We start from the raw sequence: 21047 nt of genomic DNA, 5'->3' as shown, positions 1-21047 counted from the left end.
AAAGCTGTATTGAATGAAGTGGGTTTGCTGCACATTTATGGCTTTTCCCCTCACTTTTTCATGGGAGTTTGTGGTCAAGGGGCCACCGTTTGAAGCTAGCTGTGAACTGCATTAAATGGTCAGTGCAGATGGGGGATTTTTGTTCTTCAAACTCAGCCTGTCTGTCTATCTATCCACATAATAAACTTAAAAAGTGTATGTGTGTATGTGGCAGAGGTGTCCACTTACACAAACAGGCTATAGTTCCAAGTGCTGAGAAGCCCCCAAAGGCACTCCCTCCACTGACATTGCAGGTTACAACGAGCACCATGAACATGTTGCCAAAAATCTGCCAGTGTCTTCCCCAAAAATTACAGCGAACCACCCAAGAAACGCTTCCATTCTGGGCCAATTTCATCCTAGGGTTGTTGTAGGTTTTTCCGGGCTATATGGCCATGTTCTGGAGGCAATTTTTCTCCTGACGTTTCGCCTGCATCTATGGCAAACATCCTCAGAGGTAATGAGGTCTGTTGGAACTGGGGAAAATGGGTTTATATATCTGTGGAATGACCAGGGTGAGACAAAGGACTTTTGTTTGCTGGGGCTAGCTGTGAATGTTTCAGCTGATCACCTTGATTTTCATTCAATGGCTTGGAAGCACCTGGGGGGAATCTTTTGTTGAGAGTGATTACATGTGCCTGTTTGTTTCCCCTCTGTTGTTTTGCTGATCAGCTGAAACATTCACAGCTAGCTCCAGCAAACAAAAGTCCTTTGTCTCACCCTGGTCATTCCACAGATATATAAACCCATTTTTCCCAGTTCCAACAGACCTCATTACTGATCTTGATTTATAGGTGTTGTACTTCACCTACATCCAGAGAGCATTGTGAACCCAATGTTGGCTCTGGACCAAACTTGCCACTGATGATGGTGATGTCGAGCACACCCCCCCCCCCCAAATAAGGGATAGTGACTTATAGTTCTGCAAAGGGCAAGGGCACCAGACTACACAACAAGGGATAAGTCTTGGTCACATTGCCAAGGCACTGACAACAACAAGGACCCCACGAGGCTTTTGGGAAATGGCTGGATCTTGGGACTTCTGCCCTTTGTGAGAGTTGTAGATTCCCAAGGACCAAAGTGTGAATCAGTTGCAGCACAGCTGGGGTTTCATCTGCCAGCCTTCCCCAATTCTCCCCCCCCCCCCAATCTCCCTCCCCCTCCCACGATCCTTGGGCTTTCCTCTTGGCATTATGCTGGGAGGAGGGCAAGACAGGCCGTGGTTGAGAGTGCTCCAAAGGGCTCTCAGCCACTGCATGCCTTCTTCGAGCTCTCCTCCTTTAATAAAGACGGGACCGCTCGCACCATCCTTATGTCAGCTGCTGCGTGTTTTCCTCCCCCATCTTTTTTGGCATAAGGATGTGGCTGCCATGTCCTTTTGTCAAGAGGACAGGGAAAACGAGGACAGCCTGGGGCAAGCACCGGGGGGGGCTGCATCTGGCCCCCTGGCCTTAGCTTGCCCATATCTGATCTACACTGAAGAATTAACACACTTTAACATTACTTTAACTGCCAGGACTCAATGCTATGGAATTTTGGATTTGTGGTTTGGTAAGGCAGTGGCACACTTCATCGAAAATGCAAAATACAACTGCAGCTACCATGATTTGTACCGTTGAGCCATGGTAGTTAAAGTGGAATCAAACTGCATTAATTCTACAATGTAGGTGCACCCTTGATCCCTGAAAACATCAGAGCCTGGGGAAATATGGAACTCCAGCCACAGACCTGCATTGTGGGGTGGAGATGTACCACCCCACAATGCACAATGTACCATGGACTCTCTGCCTGCATGTCTTGGACTTCAGTACATACTATCTCCCTCATGAACTTTCCTCAAAGACCTTTTAAAACACTGGACTTCAGGCTTCTTCATGAAAATTAATCCCCTTATTAAATATACTTGGGATGTGGGGCAAAGATGGGGTTTTGTTGCTATGAAATGCTTATGATTTGAATGTATGTATCTTGCTATGGAATATTGCCTTTCCCTTTGCCCTTTGCCCTAGAAAATTGACCAAGGATTGTTGGATCGCCCGAGGGAGGACCCCTGCCTCCCTCGAAACTTACTTTTGATTAACTCATCAGCATGGACAAATAACAATTTAAGATTTCCTTTCCACTCTCTGAGTCGGTCTGGCGGAATGAGGAAGTCTATGTGGACATTATAATTGATTTACAAGGGCAGGGTTGATCCCCCCCGAGGTCCCCTGCCCCGATCCTGTTTGTTTTCCTTCACCAAAACCCATCAAGGACAGGAAAACCTATCTTATGAAGATCACACCTTGCCAGCCAAAACAAAGCCTCACATTCCAGCTGGCTGGCTATCAATAATCCCATCATTTCCCCCATTGTCCGCGGTTGTCCCGCCTTCTCTCTTCTGATTCGTCCATCTTCGGAAGTGAGAGAAGCGCACCGATTGGCCCTCCAGAGGCGGGGGAACTTGCTGATTGGCCCAGAGCAAAGCGGGCCGCCAAGCCTCCTCCCAGCTGTTCGGGCTCTCAACCAATCAGCGCGAAGACGGGCGGTGAGGGGCGGGCGGGAAATTCAAAAGGTTTTGTGTGTTTTCTCTATAAATATGCTTGTAAATTCTTTAGCGGTATGCGTGTAGTGGAACTATTCCTACAAAGCATCCGATTGCAGCTGAATCGCTAATAAACCTCGGTGCCACTTCTTCGCCTTGGCAAGAGTCTCATTTCAATTATTAATATCAATAAAATTGCTGGAATCAGGCTTCCCTGAAGGCTTGCCAAGGTAGCGTTCCCTCTTTGGTGGGAACTAAGGGTCATCTCTCCTTGGAGTTGACCCCCCTAAAGTCTGAGTTGGCTTCAATGGGATGTGCAGTACTGTCACTCACTTCCAGACCACTCCAACCTCCTTGAATGACGGATCAGGACCAAACTTGGCACACAGGAGCCCCCCCCCCCCCCCCCAATGACCCACTATATGTTCTGGTGAAGTTTGGAGGAGGACAGACCATGGAAGATGGGATTTGCAGTGCCTTCACTAACCTCTAGAGACCACTCTAACCTCCACGAATGATGGATCATGACCACACTTGGTACAAGGACCGCACCCCCTCCATGACCCAGTATGCATCTTGGTGAAGTTTGGAGGAGGATGGGCCATGGAAAATGGACTTCCAGTACCTTCACCCAATTTGGCTCCCACAGATCACTGCAACCACTACACATGACAGACCTGGACCAAACTTGCCACACAGACTCTCCATGATGCAGTTTTTTCCTGGTGAGGTTGGAGGTGGATGCACCAGGAACGATGGGATTTGCAGTATCTTCACTCACTTCCAGAAACCACTACGATCCCCACAAATGATGCACCTGGACCAAATTTGGCACACAGACTCCATATGACGCACTTTATGTCCTGATGAAGGTTAGGGGGAGGATGGGCCACAGACAATAGGATTTGCAGCACCTTCACTCACTTCCACAGACCACTGAGACCCCCACAGCCCATGAATGACAGGCCTAGACCAAACTTGGGACACAAAACCCCCATGGCCAACAGAACATACTCGAGAGGTTTGGGGAACTGACCCAACTGCATGGGAATTGTAGTTTACCCTGCATCTAGAGTACTCTGAATCTCATCAATGTCGAATCTGGACCAAACATGGCACACAGAACCCTGGTGACCAACAGAACATACTGGAGGTTTGTGGTGGGAGTTGTAGATCATCCTGCATATAGAGCATTCTGAACCCCCTCAAGAACAGTTCTGGACCAAACTTGGCACACAGAACCAACATGCCCAACCGTGAATACAGGCGGAGTTTGTGGGTCATTGCCCTCGGATTCTGGGAGTTGTACTTTACCTGCATCCAGAGAAACCGTGGTTCCTAGCAACAATGGACCGGGACCAAACTTGGCGCACAGAAGCCCCATGACCAACTGAACATACTGTGCGGGTTTGGGGAAATTGACCTTGATTTTGAGAGTTGTAGTTCACCTGCATCCCGAGAGCACTCAGCCCAGTTGACAATGAATCTGGACCACACTTGGCACACAAGCCCAACATAACCAGCTACAAATACTGTCAGGATTTGGGGGTGACTGCCCTTGGCATATGGGAGTTGTAGTTCACCTATATCCAGAGAGCTCTGAACCCGGCCAATGACAAAGCTGGACTAAACTTGGCACACACACCCAACATGTCCAACTACTTTAGGGAGGATTGACCCACGATTCTGGGAATTGTAGTTCACCCACATCATAAAAAACAAAACCACATTCTGGCTTTTCCCAAAGAAATAGGGTTTCCAATCAACTACACGATGTTACCTAACACCCCAAAACAAATAATGCCTTTTTCAAATAACCTGGGCACCTGAATAAAACCATTTATAAAACCATTTCTGATGCTGCCTTCCTTCGTGCATGTTTTCAGTGGATCAATTAGAGCTCAGGCATGGCTGGAGATTTCATACAAGAAGGACCACTGCATTGATCTTCCACAGATGAAACAAGTGATACTCCTGACCTTCAGAGAAAGAGTGAAAACGTGGATCTGGGATCAAGCCTTCAGAGAGGAACCATAGCGCATTTAGATTAACTGGAACTATGTGCAGTGACTATGGGAATAGCATAGGAATAACATTAAATCAAGAAATAGTTTTCTAAGATCTACAGAGACACTAGCTGGAACACCTCAGCAAGCGAGAGTCCAAAAGTGGCAGGCTCAAACCTAGAACCTCAATCAATGGCTGATACCAAATGAGAGACTCCCTCCTGGGCACACAGAAGACTGAGCGACTTGGAAGGCACTGAACAGACTGCGCTCTGGCACCACGAGATGCAGAGCCAATCTTAAGAAATGGGGCCACAAAGTGGAGTCCACAACATGCGAGTGTGGAGAAGAGCAAACCACTGACCACCTGCTGCAATGCAACCTGAGCCCTGCCACATGCACAGTGGAGGACCTCCTTGCAGCAACACCAGAGGCACTCCAAGTGGCCAGATACTGGTCAAAGGACATTTAATCAACTACCAAGCTTGTAAACTCTGTTATGTCTATTTTAGTGTATTTAATTTTGATTTTAATATATTTTTACTGTACATTGTTGTGAAGGCATTGAATTATTGCCTATGCTGTAAGCCACCTTGAATCTCCTCTGGGGTAGAAAAGGGTGGGATATAAATATAGGAAATAAATAAAAATAAAGAAATATTCAAACGTTACCAAAACAAGTATTTTATTATATACAGAGTAAATACACCAGCTGTCCAAGCTGCATTCAGAAAACAAAGAGGCACAAGGGATCCTATTGATACATATGCCGGATAACGGAGTGCAGAACAGTATTTCAGAGGGAAATCAATCTGTGATTTATCATTTATAGCAAAGCGTTTGCTGATGCAGGTCATGAAAAGCGATAGATTGTTTATAAAGAAATGGGAGCACCACAACATTTGAGTTCCCTAATGTGTAACTTCTACGCAGGACAAGGGCCACTAAGAGGACAGAAGAAGGAAACACATTGCTTCCAGTTGGCCAGGGGATGAGACAAGGCTTATCACCCATTATCACCCAACTTCACAGCCAAATCCTGCCGGCATCCCTGGGAAACGCCAGGAAAGCGAGGGGCAAATAGACTTACAACTGAATTCCAATAAATGGGATTCTTGACAAAAAACAGATTTGGATCTTTTCTTCCCTCTTTGTTGTTCTTGTTGTGGCTGGCTTTCCAAATGACCCCCCCCCCCCCTCCAAAAGAGCTCGATATCAGGAGGAAGAAGTCCTCGGCTGATCCATGAGCGGAGCACTGCCATGAGGAGTGGCTTCATCATTCACACTCCAGCCACCTAGTCAACTTTTCACAAATATGTAAAGAGAGAGCTGAGAGGCTTCAGAAAGAGAGCAAAAACAAGCCACAGCCTCACATCTCTGGAGATAAAGCTTGGCTGGTGGGGATCTTTGGACGTTGCGCTCCATCCTTAGGGAGAGAGCTCCAGCTGGGATTTTTTATTCACAAAAAAGAACGGAAGGAGGGTCTCTCCTGAGAAAGAGGCTGGAGGGTATTCAAAGATCAGGGCTGCTGAGTCTGCATCGTAAAAGGCCACCCGACCCCCTTCGTAGTTCAGAGTCACTCGGACTCTCTTGGGCTCCTCTCTCAGAGTCAAAGATAGGGGCACACCTATACCTCCTGACTTTCCCACTTGCCAGATCCCAGTGTCAAAGAAACGGGGAAAGGTGCCCTTTCTCTGCACAGACTTTCTGGCAACTCCCACAAACCATTCTTCCCCATTCTTCACAATGACTTCCCAAAAATGCCTGCCCCCAGTAAATCCCTCCTGGCCCAGCACAAAAGTATAATGGTTGAATCTTTCAGGATTGTCAGGAAGATCTTGCCGTTTCTCTCCACGTGTCACCTGCCTGCGATCTTCAGAGAGGATGAGCCAAGGATGGGCTGTGTCTGGATCCAGAGTCACATGTGCTGTTGGTGGTAGAAGCAGATCAGGGTGAAGTGAGAAAGGGAAGGAAGGAAGGAAGGAAGGAAGGAAGGAAGGAAGGAAGGAAGGAAGGAAGGAAGGATAAACCGATGGAAGATCAGCTTGCATCTCGGATTCTTTAAAAATGACAGGGAAATATTCTCTTGCCCTCTCAAATCTAGATTGGTTCTACATTTTGCTACTCTCCTTCTTGCAGGCAACACTAGAGCATGGGGAGCTTGGACTATGGCTCTGGGGACCAGGGTTGGATTCCCCCTCCGTCATGGAAACCCACTGGGTAACCTTGTGCCAATCCCACACTCTTCGCCCCAGAAAACCCTATGACAGGATTGTCTCGGTTTATCAGAAGTCGGAAAGAATTTAAGGGCAGACTAATCACCTGGCTTTATGCCAATATTAAATTCCCACATATCTCACATTGGGGAAGGAGACTCATTCTTTATCTAGGGGTGCATAATGTGCACCACTAAAATAAGCTTGAAGCAAAGAGCCATAAAAAGTCAGTGTTTGGGTTATTTTGACACCCTTTTGGGAGTTCTATACAGAATCCAGACACATGCCATTTGTTCAGAGCTTTAAAAATCTACTCAGACAGGCGAACCGCACTCCACTCTCTCAGCCTCAATGCAACCTTCTGTGAAAAAATCTGTTTGTTTGTTTACCTTTTTGCTGCTGAAGCCCAGATTCCAGAGAGGCTGGAGAGAGAGAAAAGAGAGTGAGGCTTCGCACAACATGGTGACTCTCAGAAACCCAGGGATAACCAACACAGGAAGGCTGACATAGAATCATAGAATCATAGAATCAAAGAGTTGGAAGAGACCTCATGGGCCATCCAGTCCAACCCCCTGCCAAGAAGCAGGAATATTGCATTCAAATCACCCCTGACAAATGGCCATCCAGCCTCTGCTTAAAAGCTTCCAAAGAAGGAGCCTCCACCACACTCCGGGGCAGAGAGTTCCACTGCTCAACGGCTCTCACAGTCAGGAAGTTCTTCCTAATGTTCAGATGGAATCTCCTCTCTTGTAGTTTGAAGCCATTGTTCCGCGTCCTAGTCTCCAAGGAAGCAGAAAACAAGCTTGCTCCCTCCTCCCTGTGGCTTCCTCTCACATATTTATACATGGCTATCATATCCCCTCTCAGCCTTCTCTTCTTCAGGCTAAACATGCCCAGTTCCCTAAGCCGCTCCTCATAGGGCTTGTTCTCCAGACCCTTGATCATTTTAGTCGCCCTCCTCTGGACACATTCCAGCTTGTCAATATCTCTCTTGAATTGTGGTGCCCAGAATTGGACACAATATTCCAGATGTGGTCTAACCAAAGCAGAATAGAGGGGTAGCATTACTTCCTTAGATCTAGACACTATGCTCCTATTGATGCAGGCCAAAATCCCATTGGCTTTTTTTGCCGCCACATCACATTGTTGGCTCATGTTTAACTTGTTGTCCACGAGGACTCCAAGATCTTTTTCACACGTACTGCTCTCGAGCCAGGCGTCCCCCATTCTGTATCTTTGCATTTTGTTTTTTCTGCCTAAGTGGAGTATCTTGCATTTGTCACTGTTGAACTTCATTTTGTTAGTTTTGGCCCATCTCTCTAATCTGTCAAGATCGTTTTGAATTCTGCTCCTGTCCTCTGGAGTATTGGCTATCCCTCCCAATTTGGTGTCGTCTGCAAACTTGATGATCATGCCTTCTAGCCCTTCATCTAAGTCATTAATAAAGATGTTGAACAGGACCGGGCCCAGGACGGAACCCTGCGGCACTCCGTTCGTCACTTCTTTCCAAGATGAAGAAGAAGCATTAGTGAGCACTCTCTGTGTTCGTCCACTTAACCAATTACAGATCTACCTCACCGTAGTTTTGCCTAGCCCACATTGGACTAGTTTCCTTGCCAGAAGGTCATGGGGGACCTTGTCGAAGGCCTTACTGAAATCCAGGTACGCTACATCCACGGCATTCCCCGCATCTACCCAGCTTGTAGCTCTATCGAAGAAAGAGATCAGATTAGTCTGGCATGACTTGTTTTTGATAAATCCATGTTGACTATTAGCGATGACTGCATTTGTTTCTAAGTGTTTGCAGACCGCTTCCTTAACAATCTTTTCCAGAATCTTGCCCGGTATCGACGTGAGGCTGACCGGACGGTAGTTGTTTGGCTCGTCCTTTTTTCCCTTCTTGAAGATTGGGACCACATTGGCCCTCCTCCAATCTGCTGGAACTTCTCCCGTTCTCCAAGAACTCTCAAAGATGGTTGCCAATGGTTCCGAAATGACTTCCGCTAGTTCCTTCAATACTCTTGGGTGTAGTTGATCTGGCCCTGGGGACTTGAACTCATTAAGAGCGGCCAGGTATTCCTGGACGACTTCTTTCCCAACTTGGGGTTGGATGTCCTCCAATCCCTCATCCACTCCATCTTGCTGAGGTTGAAGACTCTCTTTTTGTGAGAAGACCGAGGCAAAGAAGGCATTAAGTAGTTCTGCCTTTTCCCTATCCCCTGTCAGCATTGCCCCATCTTCTCCTCGAAGAGGTCCTATCGCCTCCTTGTTTTTCCTTTTTCTACTGACATAAGAATAGAAGCCCTTTTTATTGTTTTTAATGTCCCTGGCAAGTCTGAGCTCGTTTTTTGCTTTAGCTTTGCGGACCTTTTCCCTACAGGTGTTGGCTATTTGTTTGAATTCTTCTTTGGTGATTTCTCCCTTTTTCCACTTCTTGTGCATGTCAAGAGATGTAGTGCGATTTTACTCGCGGAGAGTTACGTCTCATTGATCAAAACGTTCTCTCTGGGAGTCTCCAAATCCTCCAGAGTGACTCAATTGTAATGTCATGCTGGGGGAATAGAGATCCCTACAGAGAACACCTCTCGAAGAATCTCCAAGTGCAATTTCTTTCAGATGGTCAACTTCTCACTGGGCAACCTAGGTCCCTTCTACACTGCCATATAACATTCCGATTATCTGCTTTGAATTGGATTATATGGCAGTGTATACTCATATATTCCAGTTCAAAGAAGATAATTATTTTGGGCCTTAAGATCAGTCAGGGAGGCCATCCTATTGATCCCACTTCCCTCACAAGTGAGGTTGGTGGGGACGAGGGAGAGGCCTTCTCGGTAGTGGCCCCCAACTCTTGCCTATTTCCTTGGTCCTCTCCAAGGAAATAGGCAAACACCCAGTCTTTTAATGTTCAGGAAGGAGTTAAAAACCTGGCTATTCCAGCAGGCTAGACAGAGAAGGACAGTCCATTTTATGGGAAGGGGGAGGTTGGGGAAGTTGAAGGAGGAAAAGCGTTTCCCCCATTATTTCCCCCCTTTCCCTTCACCATATCATAAGCAATGGTTGTTTTGGCGATGGCGACATGGGTGGAGGGAAATGGTTTAACTCCTTCAACCCTCAAGCTACTTTGAGTCCTCTTCGGGGGAAATAAAGCAGGATATTATTATTATTATTATTATTATTAATAATAATAATAATAATAATAATAATAATGGGTGCCATGCCAAAAGATCTCAGTCAGCATTTAGAGACAAGAAACATTGACAAAATCACGACCTGTCAACTGCAAAAGGCCACCTTACTTGGATCTGTGCACATCATTCAAAAATACATCACACAGTCCTAGACGCTTGGGAAGTGTTCAACTTGTGATTTTGTGATACGAAATCCAGCATATAGATCTCGTTTGCTGTGACATACTGTCTTTTTGTGCCAGTAAAATAATAATAATAACAACAACAACAACAGCAGCAACAATAATAATCTTCCCTCGCCTGGATAATGAAACAGTACCAAATAAATCAATACAGAAAATAATACAATTTTGTTTCACATTTGAAATTGTTTCGCTTGGCATTCTAATAGTGGCTCTAACTTTCTGAATGCTTTGGAATTTTTCTCCCCTTTCAGACCAATGTCACATCTCATGAAGATCCTTGCAGACATTTTCCCTTACCTTTAAATTGCTTCATGACACCCTGCAGAAAGGGAGTGAAATCACAGAAGTCCCAGATCTTCCACTTCAGGGCAGGAGGAAAGGCTGCAGAAGTCTCAAATGTCTCCTTGTTCTTATACCTGGAGGAGAAAGAATACTATCCGAGGATGCACAAAGAGAACGAATGCAGTTTGACACCACTTCAACTCTCCCATGGCTCAGTGCTATGTAATCATTTACGGGGCCTTCTTTGCCAAAGTGTGCTGGTGCCTAGTTTCCAACTTTACATTCTGTTGTTACAGCATTTGAATCCTTGTGTCATGTATTTTAGTATATGTTGTTTTCTGATAGTATACACATTTTATGGTATGTATTCATAGTGATGTGCTTTGGCTGGATTGTGTCCTGCCTCAAGTCCTGAGGGGAGGTGTACAACAAATTTAAGTTGTTGCTGTTGTTGTTGTTGTTGTCAAATTGCTTTAATGCAGCACAGAATTACAGAATTGAAGGGATCTTGTTGGCCATCCAGTCCAATTCTGTCTGTGGCCACCAGCGAAACACAGACTCCTGCAATGTGCTGCTGCTTTTGAGAATTGTGTATTTTGTGTTGAAATCTGAGCTTTAGTGAGAGGAGGAGAGGAAACTAACTTACCCCTCTAAGGTGCTTCTGATATCCTGTAAATGAAAGGAAGAAAGAACTCAGCAGAGGCATTTGGAGAAGTTAAGCATCCTGCCTATAGTTCTGAACTTTCCCATTGGACTATCACCGATTTGGACCCCTGAAAGAAGCCCTTCATGTCTGATGTGGAGGTGTAGACAGTGGTGAAGACCGTGGTTCGTTCATTTTTAATAAGGGAATGCAAAAGCTTATTGATAGATGGTCAAACGGTTTTGAAAACCAGGGAGATGATGTCAAAAATGATGTATTCGTCTTTTCTGAAAGTTGATTAAAATAAATTCTGCAGCCAGACTGTGTACAATTTTTGAGATGTTTTGTGTGATCAATTGATCTGATGTGTTGTCGGCTTTTGTGGCTGGAATCACTGGGTTGCTGTATGTTTTTCGAGCTGTATGGCCATGTTCCAGAAGCATTCTCTCCTGATGTTTCGCCTGCATCTATTGCAGGCATCCTCAGAGGTTGTGGGAACATGGCCATACAGCTTGAAAAACTTACACTAGACTGATCGTATCTCTTAGAGGTGGAACCCAAGCTAGTGTTGTTGTTGTTTATTCGTTCAGTCGCTTCCGACTCTTAGTGACCCCATGGACCACTCCACGCTAGAGCTCCCTGTCGGCTGTGGCTAGTGTTAAATTCATTTATGTTTCTTCTTTGCCTTGTAAACACAGCACAAAGGTAATGTCACACAATAGTTTGTGCACACAGAACCATGAGAAAACTGAAGTGTCACTGTCTCAGCCACCCATGGGGACAATATGGGCCTCACCTGGAGGAGTTCACTTGCCGGCTGCTGATGCTTCTCCTCCATCTCTTGGATGAGTTTCGAGAGAGAGGAGAGTTCTTCGGGGAGTCTGGCCAGATGTTCCTCCTCTTTGGCTGAAATCTCCTTCTCCACCTCTTCCATTTTTGCCAGCAGATTCCTCTCTTGTTCTTCAAGGAACTGGTGCATGAGCCTGAATGCAGCCACAGCCTTCTCCTTCTCTCTCTGGGTTTTCTTCTAGAAGAAAGGAAAGAAGAAACAGTTGTGAGAGGCAGAAAGGGGGTCTTTGGAGTGAATTCTCCACATTCCTTTGAAGTGGAGCTTACATCTCTTCACAAAGAAAAAGTCAATATCCAGTGGTGAAAGTGGTTTGTGAAGGCCTGCAAGGGCCTGCCACTGGAATGGGTTTGGGTCAGTATTTTCTGTAGGCTGCCATGTCTCTTACAATGTGAGATATTTTTGAAAAAAGAAATTCAGTTTATTCAGACTCACATTCAGGTCAACAACATCATCATCAACAACAACAATAGCAACTGTATTCTTATACCCTGCCACCATCTCCCTAACAATCCAGATAAGAACAAAGTTAAATAGAGTATAAAAAAGAATATAAAGCAGCACCATCAAAACAATGCTCGACAAAAACCAAAAATACTTTTTCTAGCCTGTGTGAATATGGGATAGTGCAAAGCGGCGTACCACAGGGCCTGGAAGCTGGATGAAGTGCAGAGACCAGAGAACTATCTGGCGAACTAGGGACTGGGCATATGTCACTAGGGACTACTCATTCTCAAATGCTAGCTGAAACACCCAGGTTTTCAAGGACAGTGTAGGGGCTTGTTTGATCTCCAAAATTTGGGGGGGGGGGGGGGCACCACAAATCATGCTTGTGACGTTGGTGGGACTTAGAGGAGGGCTTCCTTGGCAGATCTTAGAGTCCACGCCAGTTCATAGGCAGAGATGCAGTTACAAAGATTGGTGGGGCCCGAACTGTTTAGGGCTTTATAGATCATAATCTGCACTTTGCATTGGGACCAGAAACACATCAGCATCCAGTGGAGCTGCTTTAATAGGGGTCTTATGCGCTCCATATAATTCGCTCTGGTTAGAAGTCTGGCTGCTGACCTTTGCACCAGCTGCAATTTCCGGGCCATCTTCAAAGGCAGCTCCATGTAGAGCGCATTGCAGTAATCCAATCTAGAAGTAACCAAGGCATGGACCACCTTGGCCAAGTTGAGGTACGGTCACAGCTGGCACACGAGCTTTAATTGTGCCAAGGCCCTCCCAGCCACTGCTGATAGCATCAAGTGGCAGCACTGAATCCAGGAGGACCACCAGACTGTGGCCCTGTGACCTTGGGAGGAGTGTAACCTCATTGAGCATAGGTTGCCACCCTATACCCCGATTGGCCTCGTGACTGACCAGATGGCACGAAACTCCAAAACTCTGGATGACTTCACCCAGTGGCTTCATGTAGATGTTAAAAAGCATGGGGTGTCATGACCTTATTTCCTGGTTTCGTGTGAAGCCAGGAAATTAGGGCATGCCTTACATCTGGCCTGTCTATATTTGAAACAAGGGAGAGGGTTGCCATGGAAATGGGACAATGAAGGGAAAGGGCCAACATGAAGGATAGGTGGCGTGGGGGAAATAAACTGGCAGTTGGAATTTTGTTGCATTCCCTACTGCATGCTTTTGAATTAAAGCCTTCCAACTTTGTTTGTGAGGCAATTCTTTCACCAGAAAGCTACAGATCCAGACATGGGGGATAGAATGGAACCTTGCAGGACCCCCACAGGTCAAAGGCCAGGGGTCCGAGCAGGTGTCCCCCATCTTCAATAACTGGGTGTGATTCTCCAAGGAGCGGAGCCACCGCAAAGCAATGCCCCCAAGACCCATTCCAGAGAGCCAATCCAGAAGGATACCCTGGTTGATGGGATTAAAAGCCACTGAGATACCCAAGAAAACCAACAAGGACACACTCCCCCGCCTATCTCTTTTTGGAGGTCATTCACCAAGCAGCAGTGCCACTTACGAGCAAATCTCGCCTTTCTCGTGCTGTGTCTGCTTTGTAGGCCAGAATTTTCTCTCTCTCCTTCTTCAGAGTGTCCAGAAAATTCCAAATCTGATCCTGAAGAGGAAAAGAAAGCTCTTGGTCACTGCTTTTCTTCAAGGTTTAGAATGGTTTCGAAGGTCATACCGTCAACCATACCCCATGTATTGAATTTTATGGGTGCTTTGGACAATGTTGGCCTCTATTGGAAGCACACTCTTCTTTTGTTACTACTGCTTCCACAATTATCTTTACTCATAAAAAGTCCCTCCAAATGAAAAAAAAAAGGTATCTGAAAATCCCAGGTTTTATTCCTGTACTAATCAATGTTATTTTGGAGATGCACTTGATGGATGCTATCGCAGGAGGCAGGCAAAGTGACATTGCATCCTTATTGTATGATGCCAGGTTCATCCTGGTGCCGGTTTGCCCCCTCCCTCCCTAGATATTGTCCGTGAAAATCCACCTATAGCTCACAATCCCGCAACATTCCTGTCTCTTACTTTGAGGCAATGTGTCCCATCCCCTTCTGTGCCAGCATGATGGGAGCAAGATCACATCAAAAGATGGGATTCTCTTCCTCTTCACACTTTCCACTATTCCTCACTAATCCAATACTGTCTGACACACACACACACACACACACACACACACAAATTGCTCAAATTGCTCATGGGACTCTGAATGGCTGAATTGGCAGAACTGAGCCAATGAAGAGAAGTGTGATATAAAACTCCTCAATTTGGTATCACTCTAGGTTCTTGTGGGTTTTTTCGGGCTATAGAGCCATGTTCTAGACGCATTTCTCCTGACGTTTCGCCTGCATCTATGGCAAGCATCCTCAGAGGTAGTGAGGTCTGTTGGAATTAGGACAATGGGTTTATATATCTGTGGAATGGCTGGGGTGGGGCAAGGAGCTCTTCCCTGCTGCAGTTAGGTGTGAATGTTTCAGCTGATCACCTTCATTAGCATTTGAAGGCCTGCCTGAGCCTGGGAAAATCTCTTGCTGGGAGGTGTTAATCTGTGCCTGGTTGTTTCCTCTCTGTTGTTTTGCTGTTGTAATTTTAGAGTTTTTTAATACTGGTAGCCAGATTTTGTTCATTTTCATGAAAAGGTGCACCCTTGATCCCTGAAAACATCCGAGCCTGGGGAAATATGGAACTCCAGCCACAGACCTGTATTATGGGGTGGAGATGTACCACAACACCTTGCCCCTACATTGGCCGTCTTCAGAAAGAACTTGAAGACCTGGCTGTTCCGATGTGCCTTCCCCGATTAGGAAATCTCCAATACCAAGTCCCAGACGCACTTTATTAGAATTAAGACTGCCGCACACTGCACATTGCACTTGCCTATCATCCTTACATATCACCTGTCACATCCGCACTTTTAATCCTGTACCCTTTACTCTGGCCGGCCCAGTTTTATCTTGTTTGATGTCTTGTTGATTGCTTGTGGTTCTTGTTGTTTAATACTGCTTTAATTGTTTTTAATTTGCTTTAAGTGTGTTGTATGTTGTGTATTGAGGCCTTGGCCTTTGTAAGCCGCATCGAGTCCTTCGGGAGATGCTAGCGAGGTACAAATAAAGTTTAATAAAATAATAATAAGAATCGTTAGGGGTCCCTATTTAACCCCCCGCCCTACCTTGTACTCCTTTGATGCTTCATCCAGAGGGATCACTTTGTGGTTTTCATGCTCCTTCGACCTGTCGCATACCACACAGATGGGGGCGTCATGGTCCTTGCAGAAGAGCTTCAGGGGCTCCTGGTGCCTTTGGCAGAGTCTCCCCTTTTCTTTCTCCATTTCCGTGGCGATCTCCACCAAGTTTGCCAGCTTCCAATTCCGCTTGAGGCCCCTTTTCGGCACTTTCTCCTTGCATTGTGGGCAGGGGACCTCTTCCTCCTCCTTGCCTTGATCCAGGCAGGCTTGGCAGAAATTGTGCCCGCAGGAGAGGCTCACAGGCTCCTTGAAATACTCCAGGCAGATGGAGCAGGCCAGTTCCTCACAAAGCTTCTTCACAAGGTCTCCAGAGGCCATGGCTACCAATGCTCCTCTGCTGCAGAGACCAGACAAAGCTAATCGCCTTCTTATTTTCGTTTCTCAGCCTTTCTCTTTCTGGAAAGCAGCTGATGACTCCGCCTCTGCCCAACCTCTGGGGCTGCAACCTATAAGTCCCCCTGCAGCTTCAGTCCAACTTCTCTGAAAGAGCAAATCTCCCCATAGCAGAATTTCATGAGGTGCAGAGTTTACTTTAAATTTTTCAAAAACTTTATGAAACCACAAGGGAGTCCATTTTTAGATAGAAAAGATGGGGCCGAGAGTCTGTAACGGAGAGTAAATAGAGATATTGTATAAATCTCCATTTCTTCTAAAGTCAAGCAAAGGGAAAAGATTCAAAGTCTACATTCTGCATCCAAACTCTTGACTCAAAAGCTCAGAGAGAGACTGAGCAGGAGGTCTCTTTTTTGTGGGGGGGGGGGGGGAGGGCTGAAAACCAAGGGCATGCAACCTGAGCATGATCACTCTAAGTCAACATTTCTCAACCTGTGGGTCAGGACCCCTGGGGGGGGGGGGGGGAATGCAAGAAATGTCAGTGGGGTCGCCAAAGACCATCAGAAATACAGTATTTTCTGTTGGTCATGGGTGTTCTGACCCCATTCTATCGTTGGTGGGGTTCAGTATGTTCTTTGGTTGTAGGTGAACTATAAATCCCAGTAACTGTAACCCTCAAATGTCAAGGTCTATTTTCCCCAAACTCTACCACTTTTCACATTTGGGAATATTGAGTATTCGTGCCAAGTTTGGTCCAGTCCCATCACTGTCCCACCACTGGCCCAGTCCCATCACCCTGTTCAGATATCAGCCAGCATGCCAACACCTTAAATCAAGAAATAGTTTTCTAAGATCTACAGAGACACTTGCTGTAACACCTCAGCAAGCAAGAGTCCAAAAGTGGCAGGCTCAAACCCAGCACCTCAATCCATGGGTGATACCAGATGAGAGACTCCCCCCTGGGCACACAGAGGACTGGGCGACTTGGAAGGCGCTGAACAGACTGTGCTCTGGCACCACGAGATGCAGAGCCAACCTCGAGAAATGGGGCCACAAAGTGGAATCCTTGATATGCGAATGTGGAGAAGAGCAAAGCACAGACCACCTGCTGCAATGCAACCTGAGCCCTGCCACATGCACCATGGAGGACCTTCTTGCAGCAACACCAGAGGCACTCCAAGCGGCCAGATACTGGTCAAAGGACATTTAATCAATTACCAAACTCACAAATGATGTATTTTGTCTGTTTATTTCCTTTGTTCTGTTAGAAATGTAATATAATTGACTGGTTGCCCTGACACGACAAATAAATAACTATTTCATACCCCCCCCCCCCCGGCCAACTTCCCGCTGGTGCAGTGGGTTAAATAGCTTGCTGACCAAAAGGTTAGCGATCCGAATCCAGGGAGCAGGGTGAGCTCCCGCTGTTAGGTCCAGCTTCTGCCAATCTAGCAGTGTGAAAACATGCACATGTGAGTAGATCAATAGGTGCCGCTTCTGTGGGAAGGTAACGGCGCTCCATGCAGTCATGCTGGCCATATGACCTCAGAGGTGTCTATGGACAACGCTGGATCTTCAGTTTAGAAATGGAGATGAGCACCAACCCCTCGAGTCGAACATGACTGGACTTAATGTCAGGAGAAACCTTTCCCTTTCCCTTAATTATTTCATGCCAGTTTGAAGCAGATTTTTTAAAGAGTTTCAAGGACAGGCAAACCCACCTCACTGCGGGAATGATATCTCTGGGGTGCTGGGACTGGACATGGTTTATTGTAATGGTTTCCTGAATTATCCATGATTTTTGGTAATCGCTCTCCATCCCGGAGTGGATTCTTCATTAAAACAGGAGTCAAAGGCTCCATTTACACTGACCATTTAATGCAGTTTCAAAGCTGTATTGAATGAAGTGGGTTTGCTGCACATTTATGGCTTTTCCCCTCACTTTTTCATGGGAGTTTGTGGTCAAGGGGCCACCGTTTGAAGCTAGCTGTGAACTGCATTAAATGGTCAGTGCAGATGGGGGATTTTTGTTCTTCAAACTCAGCCTGTCTGTCTATCTATCCACATAATAAACTTAAAAAGTGTATGTGTGTATGTGGCAGAGGTGTCCACTTACACAAACAGGCTATAGTTCCAAGTGCTGAGAAGCCCCCAAAGGCACTCCCTCCACTGACATTGCAGGTTACAACGAGCACCATGAACATGTTGCCAAAAATCTGCCAGTGTCTTCCCCAAAAATTACAGCGAACCACCCAAGAAACGCTTCCATTCTGGGCCAATTTCATCCTAGGGTTGTTGTAGGTTTTTCCGGGCTATATGGCCATGTTCTGGAGGCAATTTTTCTCCTGACGTTTCGCCTGCATCTATGGCAAACATCCTCAGAGGTAATGAGGTCTGTTGGAACTGGGGAAAATGGGTTTATATATCTGTGGAATGACCAGGGTGAGACAAAGGACTTTTGTTTGCTGGGACTAGCTGTGAATGTTTCAGCTGAACACCTTGATTTTCATTCAATGGCTTGGAAGCACCTGGGGGGAATCTTTTGTTGAGAGTGATTACATGTGCCTGTTTGTTTCCCCTCTGTTGTTTTGCTGATCAGCTGAAACATTCACAGCTAGCTCCAGCAAACAAAAGTCCTTTGTCTCACCCTGGTCATTCCACAGATATATAAACCCATTTTTCCCAGTTCCAACAGACCTCATTACTGATCTTGATTTATAGGTGTTGTACTTCACCTACATCCAGAGAGCATTGTGAACCCAATGTTGGCTCTGGACCAAACTTGCCACTGATGATGGTGATGTCGAGCACACCCCCCCCCCCCAAATAAGGGATAGTGACTTATAGTTCTGCAAAGGGCAAGGGCACCAGACTACACAACAAGGGATAAGTCTTGGTCACATTGCCAAGGCACTGACAACAACAAGGACCCCACGAGGCTTTTGGGAAATGGCTGGATCTTGGGACTTCTGCCCTTTGTGAGAGTTGTAGATTCCCAAGGACCAAAGTGTGAATCAGTTGCAGCACAGCTGGGGTTTCATCTGCCAGCCTTCCCCAATTCTCCCCCCCCCCCCAATCTCCCTCCCCCTCCCACGATCCTTGGGCTTTCCTCTTGGCATTATGCTGGGAGGAGGGCAAGACAGGCCGTGGTTGAGAGTGCTCCAAAGGGCTCTCAGCCACTGCATGCCTTCTTCGAGCTCTCCTCCTTTAATAAAGACGGGACCGCTCGCACCATCCTTATGTCAGCTGCTGCGTGTTTTCCTCCCCCATCTTTTTTGGCATAAGGATGTGGCTGCCATGTCCTTTTGTCAAGAGGACAGGGAAAACAAGGACAGCCTGGGGCAAGCACCGGGGGGGGGGGGGGGCTGCATCTGGCCCCTTGGCCTTAGCTTGCCCATATCTGATCTACACTGAAGAATTAACACACTTTAACATTACTTTAACTGCCAGGACTCAGTGCTATAGAATTTTGGATTTGTGGTTTGGTAAGGCAGTGGCACACTTCGGCGAAAATGCAAAATACAACTGCAGCTACCATGATTTGTACCGTTGAGCCATGCCAGTTAAAGGGGAATCGAACTGCATTAATTCTACAATGTAGGTGCACCCTTGATCCCTGAAAACATCAGAGCCTGAGGAAATATGGAACTCCAGCCACAGACCTGTATTATGGGGTGGAGATGTACCACAACACCTTGTTAGGGGTACCTATTTAACCCCCCACCCTACCTTGTACTCCTTTGATGCTTCATCCAGAGGGATCACCTGGTGGTTTTCGTGCTCCTTCGACCTGTCACACACCAGGCAGATGAGTTCTTCGTGGTCCTTGCAGAAGAGCTTCAGGGGCTCATTGTGCCTTTGGCAGAGTCTCCCCTTTTCTTTCTCCATTTCCGTGGCGATCTCCACCAAGTTTGCCAGCTACCGTTGAGCCATGGTAGTTAAAGTGGAATCGAACTGCATTAATTCTACAATGTAGGTGCACCCTTGATCCCTGAAAACATCAGAGCCTGGGGAAATATGGAACTCCAGCCACAGACCTGCATTGTGGGGGGGGAGATGTACCACCCCACAATGCACAATGTACCATGGACTCTCTGCCTGCATGTCTTGGACTTCAGTACATACTATCTCCCTCATGAACTTTCCTCAAAGACCTTTTAAAACACTGGACTTCAGGCTTCTTCATGAAAATTAATCCCCTTATTAAATATACTTGGGATGTGGGGCAAAGATGGGGTTTTGTTGCTATGAAATGCTTATGATTTGAATGTATGTATCTTGCTATGGAATATTGCCTTTCCCTTTGCCCTTTGCCCTAGAAAATTGACCAAGGATTGTTGGATCGCCCGAGGGAGGACCCCTGCCTCCCTCGAAACTTACTTTTGATTAACTCATCAGCATGGACAAATAACAATTTAAGATTTCCTTTCCACTCTCTGAGTCGGTCTGGCGGAATGAGGAAGTCTATGTGGACATTATAATTGATTTACAAGGGCAGGGTTGATCCCCCCCGAGGTCCCCTGCCCCGATCCTGTTTGTTTTCCTTCACCAAAACCCATCAAGGACAGGAAAACCTATCTTATGAAGATCACACCTTGCCAGCCAAAACAAAGCCTCACATTCCAGCTGGCTGGCTATCAATAATCCCATCATTTCCCCCATTGTCCGCGGTTGTCCCGCCTTCTCTCTTCTGATTCGTCCATCTTCGGAAGTGAGAGAAGCGCACCGATTGGCCCTCCAGAGGCGGGGGAACTTGCTGATTGGCCCAGAGCAAAGCGGGCCGCCAAGCCTCCTCCCAGCTGTTCGGGCTCTCAACCAATCAGCGCGAAGACGGGCGGTGAGGGGCGGGCGGGAAATTCAAAAGGTTTTGTGTGTTTTCTCTATAAATATGCTTGTAAATTCTTTAGCGGTATGCGTGTAGTGGAACTATTCCTACAAAGCATCCGATTGCAGCTGAATCGCTAATAAACCTCGGTGCCACTTCTTCGCCTTGGCAAGAGTCTCATTTCAATTATTAATATCAATAAAATTGCTGGAATCAGGCTTCCCTGAAGGCTTGCCAAGGT

The 21047-nt window shown here is 46.5% G+C and overlaps 1 protein-coding gene across 1 annotated transcript; it reads right to left on the bottom strand.

Annotated features, from left to right (window-relative positions):
* Positions 1–5762: 5762 nt before the first annotated feature.
* Positions 5763–16088, bottom strand: LOC137096352 (zinc finger protein RFP-like). The gene is made up of 7 exons (XM_067465516.1): positions 15574–16088; positions 13912–14007; positions 11883–12113; positions 11090–11112; positions 10459–10577; positions 7175–7207; positions 5763–6496 (listed from the first exon to the last, which is right to left on the bottom strand). Exons 1-7 carry the CDS (start codon positions 15964–15966, stop codon positions 5997–5999), a joined length of 1395 nt encoding a protein of 464 aa, XP_067321617.1. The 5' UTR covers positions 15967–16088; the 3' UTR covers positions 5763–5996.
* Positions 16089–21047: the final 4959 nt, after the last annotated feature.

The sequence above is a fragment of the Anolis sagrei genome, chromosome 2 (assembly GCF_037176765.1).
Source record: "Anolis sagrei isolate rAnoSag1 chromosome 2, rAnoSag1.mat, whole genome shotgun sequence".
NCBI classification, from domain to species: Eukaryota; Metazoa; Chordata; class Lepidosauria; order Squamata; family Dactyloidae; genus Anolis; species Anolis sagrei.
This window is presented reverse-complemented; position numbering and strand designations above follow the sequence as displayed.